Below are 9,978 nucleotides of genomic sequence, written 5' to 3'. Positions count from 1 at the left end.
TCTGATTGTCCACCTGGTTGCCGTGTGGACTTTAATGTATTAGATAAGAAGGCATTTGCTTACCTTGGCTCCTTTGATCACTGAACCAGTCGGCCTACGGTTGATGAAGTTCGGGATCTTTTGGTCGGTAACGGCCCATGGAAGCGCGCTTGACAAGGTGATACAAGATGTCCTACTATTGCGTCATATTCCAAACCATTGATCCGGAAAATCCGTATTCCCTCGCTATCTCTCGATTGTTGTTAACAGCTTCAGCTTCAATTACGATTTTTAACTTGAAGTTGAGATCGTAAGAATGACGGCGAGTGTTTGGCATGATTTTGCTGAATGTAGACTTCGCAAGATAATGTTCACCAGGTGAAGTAAATTTGCGACTACTGATTTTGTTGATCGAATTGTTTTTATACTTTACATGTAATAGAGGGGTTCACTTGTCACAATAACAAGGGCAAGGATGAGGGAGCCTAGGGAAAAGTTGCCAAAACTGTATTGAGAATAATCAGACAACCTTATTAGCATGAGGATGTCAAGACTGATAACCAAATTCTCTTGCCTTGTACACAAAGAAATTTATAGCAAATGGAAAGAAGAGTTGATTAAGCGATCTTGAGAGTCAGCAGTTATATATACTGGTAAGTACTGCTTTTTTCTTGAATAAGTGTCCATGATCTAATAAGCACCCTACCCCGAACATGCACCCATTCCCTTGGCCATAATGCCAATTATTTGCCCCTCTTGAAGAAGCTGCTTCCACACACTTATTGTAGGGATACATGGAAAACCTTTATCTATTGCCACTTTATTTAAAACTCTTTAAGCTTCAACTAGAATGGAATCAGTGCTGGAGAACAGCAATCGCCCTCCTTCAAATAAGCACCTCTACTGAGCTGAATGTTTAAACAAATATCCAGGTGCTTACTCAAGGTGATATGGTATAAACATTTCTGTCACCTGATGAATGTGTCATAGATGACAAGCAAATTGACACAACCAAAGGCTATTTTCACAACTAACCTCTTTAATTAATTCTTTTCCTACTAAACACTCAATTTTTTTTCACAGTGTTGTCGATGTTATGAATTATTTACAGTTAATTATCTCATCTTCCATCCATTGACTTGTCTCTCTGTATCACTGACTCTTCAAACTTGATCATCAAAGTTGTTCCTTTGTGCCAATGTGCAGTTACTTTAGCAGGCTACAACAAAATCATATTGTTAATTCCTTGTCAGTAGCTATCCCACACTATAAATCACTCAGCCAGAAATCTCAATTCACCTAAACGCTTAACATTAGAAAGCATCTTCTCTGTACCTCTCTCTACTCATTTTCTTTTAAATTAGTATTTACTAACGACGAGAATTCGTTTAGCAATCAAGAACTTCATTTGCTGGTTATCATCCCTTTTACTTCCATTACCTAAAAGTTTGATTAAGCAGTGATGTAAGGGGTTAGGGGGTTGAAGATTTACAGGGAGTATAGAAATTATATTTGACATAATTCACCTAAGAATTGCAATGCAACTCAATCTTGCTGACTGATTGTCAATAAATGTGGTCATTGAAATCTTAAGTACTCAAAGCTTCCCATACAAAGGCTTGGAGTGCCAAGAGCTTAGCACTAGTGGTATTGGTGAGCCAGATAGGAAAATAATGAGATAGTTGATAGTATTTGAGGAGCACTTTGATTGGCTACTCAAACTCCAAATATTCTTTGCCATTCACCTCCAATCAGTGTCAGTGGATATTTATCCTGCTGCTTTGCAACCCAGTAAATATTCACCATCAGATCTCTTATTGTCTGTCTTACGATTCTTTAGATGTTAGTTCGGAGAATTTGTCATTGGATCAACTGATAATCCCCTAATTGCTATTTTTTTTATTCGCATAACTTGTCTGCTTTATATTGTTTTGATATTGTAAGGAGAAATTCTGTCTTATGTCACTTACGAGGACTTCCTGACTTGAAAGTGGATGTGAATTCTCAGGCCCGGTGGCCGTATTTGTAACACCTCTACGGCCCTGAAACGAAAAAACAAAACAGAAAAAACAAACAACAAAATAAACAGCAGCATTAACCTTGTTGGAAGGGATGGCTGTGTAATGTGTTATTACACAGCGTGGACCGACTGTCTGAACAAATCACACATACCAAAAATTTATTAGTTATCAGTTTTAAAAGTTAGCACGTAGGATATCCTTACGAAAACAGGTCCAGAAGTTTTTTAGTATAACTAGCGACTGGAACACTAGTAATTAGTCATAAAATGGATTAGTCACAAGTTTTAAAAGTTAGCATGTAGGATATCTATGCAAAATCAGCTATAGATTTTTTTTTTATATTTTATTGTGTTTTTCCGTTTTACATTTAAAAAAAAAATTACAGCAGTATAAAGTAAATAAAATTGTATAAGGTCAGTAAATAAATAAATAAACAAAAATATTAATACAAGGCTACCCAAGGTAAAGTTATTTCAACTGAGTGATTGTTAAAGTTTTTCCCATTTCATTAAGTGCAGGTTTAGTTTTTTCTTTTCTTTAGCTAGGTATTCTTCTATTCTAAAAATTTTTTAAGGTGCGCGAGGAAGATAATAAAGCTTGGGGTAATAGATTTCTGTCTGCAGAGAAAGATGGTCTGCTTCGCTATTAACATGATGTGATTTAAAAGCATAAAGTGATTATCGACATCAAATAAGCCAAACATAATATTAATTTGATCTGTTATCAGTTATAGAGGTTTTTACTATAATTAGCAACTGGAAATCCAGTGGAAAACTCATTTATAACGTGTCTGTTATCACACAGCCTCGAGGCCGGGAATTGGAATCTGAGAAGAAGCCTGGTTACGAGTACTAAAGATAGCTAATGGAACAGTGGAGACTGGAGGCAAGCTTTCCAGTAATAGTCACAATAGGATTTTAAGCAGCAAAGTGATGCAGCGGAGATTTGAACCGCTGTAAACTGCCAGCCACATGAAGGAAATTCTTTAGTGGGGGCTTTTGTCCACTGGCTGGTGAATTGCAGGATGTTTAAGGCCAAACAACTCTGTGGTTAACAGATACGCTTACGTGTTTTTGCGTGCATGTCGTACTGATATCACGTAGAATCAGTTGCACTACTTCCTTTGGGTGGATTAAGAAATTAAGAGTAGCGCTATTACATGGAACGACGACTTGCTTGGCGATTTTTGCACCGTTTTATGAGTTTCTCTCTCTTGTTGACTTGGGGTGACATGTTTCTAGCTTTGTTCATATTTAACCCTTGAAATTCCGGGTGGAGCGCTTTTTGACTAAGTGTCGTAAAACTGAAATCAAAGTAATCCCTACAGCCAATCAAAAGAAATAAAATACTTTGAAGAGCAAAGAGAAATCAAAGTGAACACAACCAAACTGTCTAAAGCGCGGGAAAACACGGGCGACCAAGTCGTGGTTGATTTTAATTTTGCATCTGATTGGTTGAAAGGGAGTGGCCCAAGTTTTCTGGATCAATGACAGAGCGGAGCAAACAAATGTAATCTTGGATTGAAAATTGCCCTATGAGCTCAAGATTCTTTCGCGTGGTCGTTGACGTGGGTCAAGCCTGAATCAATTATCACACAGAGAAATCAAAAGCGAATAATTTAACTGTTTAGTTGAACTTCTTAGTTGAACACGTTCAAAACTTAACAACGAAACAGGCTCATTTTTTTATTAGACACCTGGACAGTATGAGGCTACGTAGTTGTGTAGCCAATCGGATTGCAGCTTTTGTGAATTTCTACTGATATATGATTTATGATAATTATTTCTGTGAATTTATAGCTTATACCGTCGATTTTTAAAGAAGTTATTGTTCCTTAGCAAGGAAATTGTAAAAGTCAACATGCTCTCAGTCATTTAAACTTAACTGGAAATAATAATGGGAAAAAACATAACAACAACAAAACAAACAGGCCATACAAAAATGTTTAAACCACGATGAATGACTAAAATTTTTTCGTGATCACGTTTACATGATAAGTGCGGTGACCCGCCTAGGCGGGTTGCCCGGTCTGCTAGGTAGGGTAACCCTTTCAGCCGGGGTGATAATTTGCCATGTAAACGTCTCAAGGTGGGATAACCCACCTACCCAGGGTCGCGTTCATGGCAACAAAAAGCTGAAAAGTGAAACACGTATGTCTTAAAACTTTGTACATTTCCTATACCACCCATCAGGAACAAAATGCCCACGCAATAATGGTGTTGTTTTACCTCTACGATGCTTTACAGACTACAGAGTTCTTCAGTAATTTTATGTCTAAAATTCGTTTCAGTTCCTCTGTACTCGAAACCATTTCCATTCAATGCTAGTAAGTTTTCGTTTTGATCGTTAATCTATGAATTAAAATTGCAAATATTTCCTCGTTCTGTCCGTTTAAACTTCCGTTTATCAGATATCTTATTGCTGACGATAAAACCTGATTCAAATTTTCTACATCTTCTGGAATTGATCACCATGCAATCAGTAGAGGGCACCGCTAAAATAGTTTAATTTAGCTCTAGGGGCTTGGAAATATCTGAAATGACTTGATTCGGTTTGCGCTTGCCACGCACCAAAATTAATCAAAATGTTTGGACACTTACAGAATTTGGTTTTCCAAGAAGATTTGCGATGAGGTCTGTGGTCTCCTTATTAAACTCTGCTGGAACATCCTTAACATTTGTTTTCAGATCGAAAAAAGGAATCTTGAATCAAAGAAGGTTTTCTCTGAAGTAAACTGCCTCCTTCGCGTGACACTACAAAGTAACAGACACCGATACGAGAAGATATGTCATGTAAGACAATTTAACTGTCCTTAGTTCTTAACGACAACCAGACAGTTCGTCTAATCTACTCTCCTAGACGTAATTAGTCGAGTCCCTTCTCCAGAACAACAGTTATGATGTCTTTTCGTCCCTTTCGCCTTTCCGATATAGTTAATTTCCAAAGTGTCCTTGTAATCTTGCAGACCAACAGTAAAGGGGGCAGGGGAGGCAGTAAAGCTAAGCTTCCCAGCTGATATGTCGATAGGTCAGCTGTAATGATCATGTCAACTCTAAATCTTAGGTCCAAAGTCTAATACTACGATGAACTAGTCCACTTTATTTTACCTAATAAGCCAATCTTTTTTATTGAATAAAGGGGGCAAGTTCTAGACAAGCTGTGTTGCTGCGTCGGTGGTGGAGTAGAGCAAGATAATTTGGTTGTATCAACTGAGTTGATAATAAAAATTGGCCACCGGGTTCCCGACCACTGTATAGGGTTTCAACGTTTTAAGCGTTGGCCTTTCGTCGGAGCGAATTTGGAGTTGAGCTGTTTAAGGTAGTCTTGGTATCTATCTTTTGTCCAACTGCCTCAAATTTATGTCCTAACGGGTAATACTCGACAGTTAGAACTCATTGTGATTCAATTATCACTTTCCTTTTTAAAGCATTCATATACAATTCAACCCTTTCACCCACAATATCTCATTATTAATTCTCCCAACCAATCCCACTACATTTCTTGCGATGTTAAGTCTGAGAATTTGGTATTGGATCAGCTAATAATCCCCTAATTTAAGAATTTGGTATTGGATCAACTCATAATGCCCTAGTTGATATGAATTGATTTAATCACGTCTTTGCTTGATATTGTAAGGAGAAATGATGTCTTAACACTCCTGACGTACAAAACCGAAATGCTGTGTTCTTATTGATTGAGTGGTAGGGCCGGACTGAAAAATATTTGGCTTGGGGTCATGACCTACGGACCGAGCGCAATGAGGTCCTTTCTTCATGACCCCGAGCCAAATATTTTCCCCACTAGCCCCACCAAATTCGGTCAATAAGCATTTTATCATATGACCACTCCCGAGAGTCCTGATGAATTTGATCAGGGGCACGTGACCAAGAATCAGCCAATCACAGTGCTCGTTTTGTTGAGTTAAATTCTAGGTATTTAACAATATCACATGTTACCCCCAGGTTCAAACCATTTATTGTATTAAGAACATTGTAACATGGCTTCTTGTCCTCTCTCTACACATATCACTGGGTCTTTTGCAAAGGCGCAAGTACAACTTCAGGATCTTAACCCGACAATTGTGTATGCATTCTTTACCGATCTTTCTCTGGACTTTTTCGGCCACCTCCTCCACAGATAGATCACGCTCAAATAATAGGCTCCAGTCAATATGTTTGGGTTACCGTATTTACCCGTGTATAATACGCACTTTTTTTCTATAAAAATAACCATCAAAATCACGGTGCGTATTATACACGGTTTCTATTGTTTTTAAGCACGTCCTAATTTGCATACATTAAAAACACAACAAAGAAAGTAACAAAAACCTAGTAGTAATTAGTCTTTATTAGCCAGTCAATATGTTTGGGTTACCCGGTGGCTGGTTAATTCAAGTTGTGAACGAGTCGCTACCACAGTTAAATATATTCGGTGTAAGGCAACTTTTCGAAACGTTTGTGGCTTTATACTCTGTATTTTATCCTTATCAATACAATCAACGCCATCAATAACCAGATCAAAAACGTCAAATTTTTATTGTGAACTTTCCTCGCTGATATCCCAGGAAATTCTTGACATTACAGTCTCTTGTTTTGCAGTTGCTTTAATTTGCATTGGTCATTAACTACGTTTGTTTTTCTGTCAAAACGCCATTGTCTGGCGCAAGAAGATAAGTCAGTCTATGACACCGCGTGCTCTCAAAGAAACGTATTATAATTTTCTTTTATGAACTGTAACGTACCTTTTGAGCAGATAAAAGAAACAGATCATAGATATAGACTGGAGTTTCTGGTTCATTGGTAGTCTAAGATATAAAATAAGTTGAGGAGTTAAGTCCAGAATAGCTAGGGTCTTAAAATGGCTCCTTAACAAGATTTGGTATGGGCTAAGAGTACTTGAGTACCCGCCCAAAAGATCAGAGTACGCCCTCTCATCAGATCTTGACTTTCATGATATTTCCTGTTTCCCTGATACTAGTTACTAGGAAAGTTACCTTATATTCACAATTACAGGCCTTCCCAATACACTTCACTTGAGCCATTAGTTAAGGTTTCTGTGTGCGACAGATCCTTTTCATGGAAATGATATTCCAGAGACTTATGGTGCGTAATATTTAAGTAGACTCATTGCCAAGAATTTCAAGAGTTGATGTTATAGTGTTCCGCAGGTAGGGAGTTGACTTCTGCATTTACAGCAGATGTGTCTTGATGAATATCAATGCCTGAAGCGATTTTACTGAATCATGGTCTTGAATATGTTACGTCATTCGACACAAGCAAAATTAGAATTTTATGTTCCATTTTTCTATCCTCAAAAAAAATCATGTTTCCTTCATAGAAACGGTATATACCCGGCTTTAATTTCTTTTCAACTGAATTTGACTAAAACGAGGCGTAAGCTAAAAAAATAAAAGCGGATGAAACGCCAGTGATAAAAGACGAAATTTGTAAAGCAACAATATTAATATTTGAGTATACTAATACCAAATGTTTTACATAAACAATAAACATGCCATTTCTCTCTAAATTTAGAGACTTGCGTCCATATCTCCACTATACTTTGTAAGTTAAATTCTTCACTTTTATTTTACATATTTTTCGCGATCAGAATTTAGCGTCTTAACTTAAATGAAAGAAATCAGACAAAAATCGTAACATGTGTCGAGCCCGCGTTTTTTTCTTTGATTTTAGATAGTTACATTTTGTTATTACGACCTACCTGCAGATAGCTTGTTCCGTCATCTTTCACACCCCCTATTGCACATCATAGTTACTGATATATTTGGTGCTACTCCAGCAAACACCGAAACCAACCCAACCTGTGGTTCTTACTTGCACCATAAACTCCAGTCTGTCTGCGAACTCATAGTAGTTGTAGGAAACATTGTAATTTCCTTTGTCATCGAGTATGATCATGTTGGAGTACATGTTATACATACTGCTACTTTTTGTGGAAGCCACAAACAGCGCTAAAATACACAACTGTACAACAGCCATTTTCTTCGTCAAAGATCGGCCTCGCCTTCACTGAGGAACAGTAGCCTTGAATGACCGTGCATTTTTGTAATTGTCCGTTTTATAGCCTTTTTTCTAATTACTTACGTAGCCAATATCTGTCGGTGTTATATTTTGTATTTTTAACCTTGTTTGGCTTCAAAAACAAGCTAAGTGCGATAAAAGAGAACAGGAAGCAGCAATTAGAGGAAAAAAGATATGCGAAGAGAATATTCAAGTGAAAAGTTTTCAGTGATAACAGGATGGGAAACCAAGGAAACCAGTTGTTTTCTGACTGAGATATTTCCTTTTACGGTGAATCTGAAGAGATCAAAATTGAATCATGCAAAAGCTGGAAGAATTTGTTAGCTTAATCAGATGAGCACAGAGATCTCAACTACTATTCCGATAAAGGGAAGTGATAAACTGCAAGCGAATGAAGTGAAAGAAAGGTAGAAAATACAAAGGTAAAAAAAAGTGACATCTTAACCAGCTGAAAATTAGCCAATGATATCTGAGAAATATCCAAAAGCCAAAATCTATCCAAATTTAGGCAATTGGTCGTTAATTTTGGACCTACTTATACACATAACCGCTGGTCTTTAAGCGTGAGTCCAGCATTGGTACAGTATTGGTCAAGTAAGATAAATTAATCAACTACCTTCGCTTTCAACCAATATCGATGCAAAGTTTCCCCACTTTGAATACGATGTACTTGACTTCACGTTTAAATATATCAGTTGTCAATATATCTGATGACTCTTAAGTTCAGGAAATTTAATCAAGCCACGTCACTGTTTGTTTATTTTGAAAAATGTAGTCTCGCTTTATAAAAGTTTCTCATTTTGCAATCAGCGTCACCGACTTCTTTCGATTATGTGACCTCTGCGTTTATTTCAAAATCGACTTGATTATCGGCATTTTACGAGGGACCGGCGTCTACTCAGGGCACACACAAAGGGCAACTAAATGTCATTTTTTAAAAATAAATAATTACACCTGCCTTAGAGACCTAAGAAGCATGATTTTGTCTTCGTTCAGCCGTAACGAACAAAACGGCTTCTTCATTTTTGTACTGTAGCAAAGGCAGTAACAAAAAACTGTTTTGTTACTGCTTTGAAATTGTGAGTTTTGATTTGAGGTTACTGTCAACAAGATCCGGCCAAATTTCCAAACTTTCATTTCATTTACTCTTTAGTTAGAGAAAAACCACTGAAAACTAAATTTGCTGGGGAAAAAAAAAAAAAAACTTTTGTTCCCGACTTTATAACGTTTTTCCGGGATATATAGTTTGTATGGTTTCTTTTGAAAGTAGGGCGCGTAGAAAGACAACGATTTGTTTTTCAAAATGTTGTTTTTCCAAAATGTTTCCTTGTTTCTTTACAATTTCGATGTTTACTGGCATTTTGTTGCACATTTGTCGTTCTTCACTTGAAACTCCCTCGAACGAGGCACCGCCACCAGAGTTCATGATCATCAAGGCAGGCCTCAAAGCGCTAGTTCCTCTTTTTCTCCTTCTTATACTTGAAATTACTTTGCGAGTATTGGGAAAAAACCCCACTGTGAGTTTGAAATGTTTTCAAATTGCGCAGGTAAATATTAAAAGTGTGACGTCCCAACAAAGCTGGTGTTTACATACTCCTCATCTAAACTAAACAGTTGACCTATGAGAGCGTGCGAACTATCTCGGATATTTTATAACCATCACTAGTTACAAAAGTGTGACGTGCAAAACCGAATGACAGTCACTGGCTTTTTTAGTAGTTTTTGGGCTTTGATCATGCAAATCACACCTGCTAGAAAATGAAAAGTTCACGAAGACAATGAGTCCATATCACGCAAAGATAGCTTAGCGTTAAAAAAAAATGACTTAGGTGTTACTGTGGTCGATCTTGGGATGAAAATCAAACCTTTCAAAGGGGTAAACACTGAAACCTGACATTTTTACGGTTGAAACAAGCATCACACTTTTCATTTTTCATGTT

The 9,978-nt window shown here is 37.3% G+C and overlaps 1 protein-coding gene across 1 annotated transcript in view; it reads right to left on the bottom strand.

Moving 5' to 3' along the window:
* Positions 1-998: 998 nt before the first annotated feature.
* Positions 999-9,978, bottom strand: part of LOC131798144 (trafficking protein particle complex subunit 5-like) — a 10,296-nt gene continuing 1,316 nt past the window's right edge. The window contains exons 4-7 of the mRNA XM_066158783.1: positions 7,832-7,968; positions 6,742-6,804; positions 1,950-2,021; positions 999-1,198 (exon numbers count right to left, since the gene is read on the bottom strand). Of these exons, the coding sequence (XP_066014880.1) occupies positions 1,100-1,198; positions 1,950-2,021; positions 6,742-6,804; positions 7,832-7,968 (371 nt within the window). The 3' untranslated portion in view covers positions 999-1,099. The remainder of the gene's footprint in view (positions 1,199-1,949; positions 2,022-6,741; positions 6,805-7,831; positions 7,969-9,978) is intronic.

This window comes from Pocillopora verrucosa, chromosome 12 (assembly GCF_036669915.1).
Source record: "Pocillopora verrucosa isolate sample1 chromosome 12, ASM3666991v2, whole genome shotgun sequence".
Lineage (NCBI taxonomy): Eukaryota > Metazoa > Cnidaria > Anthozoa > Scleractinia > Pocilloporidae > Pocillopora > Pocillopora verrucosa.
The sequence above is the reverse complement of the archived record's forward strand: the minus strand, read 5'-3'. Positions and strand labels throughout refer to the sequence as shown.